The sequence below is a fragment of the Apostichopus japonicus genome, chromosome 17, assembly GCF_037975245.1.
Source record: "Apostichopus japonicus isolate 1M-3 chromosome 17, ASM3797524v1, whole genome shotgun sequence".
Lineage (NCBI taxonomy): Eukaryota > Metazoa > Echinodermata > Holothuroidea > Aspidochirotida > Stichopodidae > Apostichopus > Apostichopus japonicus.
Window position 1 is genome coordinate 37,066,057 of NC_092577.1, and position 4,100 is coordinate 37,070,156.

At 37.2% G+C, this 4,100-nt stretch overlaps 1 protein-coding gene across 2 annotated transcripts; it reads left to right on the plus strand.

Moving 5' to 3' along the window:
- The first annotated feature begins 75 nt into the window (after positions 1-75).
- Positions 76-3,936, plus strand: LOC139984104 (uncharacterized). Of its 2 annotated transcripts, XM_071997813.1 has the most exons (3): positions 76-191; positions 470-634; positions 888-3,936. In XM_071997813.1, exons 1-3 carry the CDS (start codon positions 167-169, stop codon positions 1,697-1,699), a joined length of 1,002 nt encoding a protein of 333 aa, XP_071853914.1. In that variant the 5' UTR covers positions 76-166; the 3' UTR covers positions 1,700-3,936. The 2 variants fall into 2 exon arrangements, with proteins under 2 accessions (XP_071853914.1, XP_071853913.1); XM_071997812.1 differs by lacking the exon at positions 76-191 and having other exon boundaries at positions 202-634.
- Positions 3,937-4,100: the final 164 nt, after the last annotated feature.

Sequence of the window (4,100 nt, forward strand, 5' to 3'; positions counted from 1 at the left end):
TTCTAATGTTGATGGCACTTTTAAGCTTCCGTATAATACTCCGCGGGCTTTCGATGTTGTCACTAAAGTACTATACTATTAACAAAGAACTGCATACTGAATATCTGACAAACTATAGACCTATCTGATATTGATTTACTTGTATTCTTTGGGTAGAATAGAAACGATGTATACGTCTTCGACATCAAAAGGTATTCTTTAGACATTGTGCATGAAACAGTATAGTCTTATGTGCAATTGAGTTCGTTTGATGTAGTTTCTATAGGTTCTGTGTGACCTATATATATTTAAGAACCCTGAGTAAGGCGCACTCAAGTGCAATACATAGAGGCACGGCCAGTGAAGTTTTTGTTTGTTTCTCTCCTTTTTATTATTTTTTGCGAACTTTTGGACTTCATCATGAAATTGATGGGACTATCAAGAAGCAAAGCAATAATTTTAATCACCGTTTCATGTTTTATTGCTTTAGTATTTGTAAACGGTTACTTCAAGGGTATCGACTCATCGCAAGAAGACTCAGAAATAATAAGACGTCCAGATTATAAGATACAATTTGGTGTACAACAAAATAAAGAAGTACACATAAGCCGCTCAGAAGTAGCTTTTGGGATACCTTCACCGCAAACAAAGAATGGTAATATATATGCTTACGTTTTCAAAATATAAATAGCCTTTTTGAGAAATTGGTATAAAACTTAACGTTATTAGTATCATTATGTATCATTTATAAAGTGCCGGATTTAAGGACCCATGGGAAGGGGGAGGGGGCAGGTGAGGACTGTGGTCCGGGCCCCACATCTTTCAACACTAAAAGTCGCCGTCCCGAAAAAGATGGCCGACATGTATGCATGATATATACTTCTCTTTTATTCTAATTTATTTAACAGAACTGAACAATAGCAGATTGGTTGTGGATCACAATATACCAGTTGCAACGATGCCTAACTACCATCCAAAGACTGCACAAATTAATAATAGCAGGAAACTTCTATTTATCCATATTCCGAAGACGGGAGGAACCTCCATTGAATCGTCATTTCTCTTCAAAGAGCAACGAAGGAAACATGCAATAGGTGGACATCACAAAATTTCAGAATTTAATCAAAAACATTTTGAAAATTATCATAAGTTTTGTATGGTCCGTCATCCTTGCTCTCGGTTAATCTCGGCTTGGAGTTATCTTGGTCAGAATAGAGGAAACGCCAAAGACAAAAGATGGGTCAAACAAAATTTAACAGCCGAGACGAGGAAATCATTCGACTCCTTTGTCAGAATGACACTAGCTCCAGAGGGACACGTCAAGATCCAAGATGAAAACCATCTCCAAACCCAAGTCGGTATGATTTTCCGCGAAAATGGAAATTTTGGACTCGACCAAATGTTAGTTTTTGAAAAATGGGAGGAGAGTATAGATGTACTTGGTCTCCGTATTAAAACAGACGTTAGTGCTGTGAAAGTCCGACATCTCACACGAAGTCTACATAAAACTTGTGAAGATTCGTACACGTCGGATACCTGGGCCAAGATGGTTAAGTTGTATGAAATGGACTTTTGTGTTCTCGGTTACTCCAGCGACATAAACCGTACAGATATCACACCGCAACTCAACTTTACCCAGGAAATCCTTAACGACCGCTATCAATCTTGTGTAAAACAGTCGGGAAATGGTCTTGATGCCCGGCAGGCCGCATCGAACTAGATGTTTCCTTAGAGGCAGCTGCATGGCCGAGTGGGAGGGGGGGGGGTATTAGAAAATGACTGTGTTTGTGTGGGTGGGGGCTGAGAAGGTAGCGGAAATGGGACAAATGAATAATCTGGTTAATTTGATAAATTTCGACCTTACAGTGTCAGTGTGGTGTGGTTTCAATAGCCTGGCAGAACTTACACTTTGCACACGGACCATCCCCCCTCCTCCCACCGCTTGAACTAAGGATGACGTCACAATTTTTTTATGTAGGATACATGCTTGCCTGATGGTATTGTTTTGTACGACAAGAATGGACGGTTCTACTCCGAAAACCAGTCAATATTATTATTATAGTATAGGCTATGATGTAATGTTAATAACAGGACCTATATTGATCATTCAGTAATATACGATAGTTATACAACGGAGTTGTATCATACAGTAACAAGTATTAAATTGAATGTCCTTAAAACTATAGTCTTTTAGATATGGACCAAAGTTCTTCTGGACAAACAATGTCTGGACAATGTCTGGACAAACAAAGTGTTTTCATTATGGAAAAAAAAAGAAGACGATGACATAGAGCTTTTGGTGTCCCATTTTTTAAAATTAATCTAGGAGGTTCGAAAAAGTTAGTCAATGTTTCATATGTACGTCTAACACAATTTGCCATCTAGAAAAGATAGCATTATGTGTCGTATTACTTTGATGTTGGGGTTAAATGTAATTCTCTTCCTGCTAGTTTGTTTGTTGTGTTATAACAAAGATTCAGTTATTCACTTCTTGTTGCAAAAGTGCTCAATACATAGAAGTAAATCAAGTTCGCAATACAGTATACGTATATAACCTGTTGTTATTCGAGTTTCCAGCCTTTGCGGTGATCATCAGACAGTTGACTGACAATCATTACATATATGTGTGTCTGTGTGTGAATGTGTATTATTCGCTTTCTATAGCTTGAAAACCTTGTAAACACGATATCTCAAGAAGGTAAGCTTGGGCAGATCTCATATGTAATGTGTAGAAGTACCACATAGAGCACCAATAGCCTTTTTTTTGATGGAGGTCGAAAGTCATTTGGGGTCACCAGTGGTCAAATTGTGAAAACCTTGTAAACATGATATCTCAATATTGGAAGCTTGGGCAGATCTCATACTTGGTAAGAAGGTGTATATCATTATGTAAAAGAAGCCTATTAATTTTGGTGGAGGTTAAAGGTCAGTTGAAGACAACAAATACCAAACGTTTGTTTCACTCCCCTCTTACCTGTCCCTCTACACTAAAGTTCCTTCCTTAACATAATATCGCAAAGGAAGCCAGTTGGACAGATCGTATATTTGGTATGTATTTGTACTACATTAAGTACAAGAAGCCCAATGTTGTGGGGGGAGGTCAATGGTTGTTTGAGTTCACCAGGGGTCAAACTGTGTAAATCATATTTTAGACAATATTTCAACAAGAACAGATTTCGTATTTAGTATGTTGATGTATCACATTTAGTACAAGAAGCCTGTTGTTGAGGTCAACGGTCATTTCAGGACAGCCTGTGTCACACTGCTTGTGACCGTTACATTATATGATTGATAATATTAACATCCCGAATCCCAGATTTATGGAACGCCAATAGGACCACAATGATGATGGTTTTATATGGCTATGTAGTCATTTTATACTATAATATACTGATTATGCATGAACATGTAGGATACACGACGATAATAAGAATCTACACAATCATAAAACAGTTCATGATAATAATAAGGAATTGTATGTCTATAATAAGAAAATGAGTCATCACTCACTTTAATCTTGGAGTGACTCGAACTCGGGACCTTTTGATTGAAGGGCACCGGCGTTTTAACGCCGGTTATAACCACTGAGCAAAAACTCCCTTATCATAAGTTCATAAGTAGTAAGTTGTGCTTGGTTATACGAGTAAACGCGTCACACACACGAACAACATTCTACGTCAGTGAAACAACAACAATAAGCTAACCTGTATGTGAGTCGTTAGGTCCACTTTATGATTAATATGAATACGCGTCTTCAACGGATATGGATATCCGTGTTTTATATCGTGAGCAGCTTTAATAGTATCGTATATTTCGATTATTATCATCGTGTATTTTCTTATTAATATCGTGGACTTATTATTGTCATCGTGTAAAATGTTATTATAACCGTGTTAACTTAATATATTATGTTGTATTTTCTGTGTATTATCATATAAATTTATATTATTATCATATATTATCACATTATCATCAGTTGGGGTCCTTTTGGCGTTCCATACAGATTTGGAAACACTGGTTTACACAATGTGTCGAAATCTTTTGACGTCATGTCCATTGCGTAATCAAGAATGGCCTAATAATTTACATTTTACTTTCCCAGCTGCGTATACGTACATACA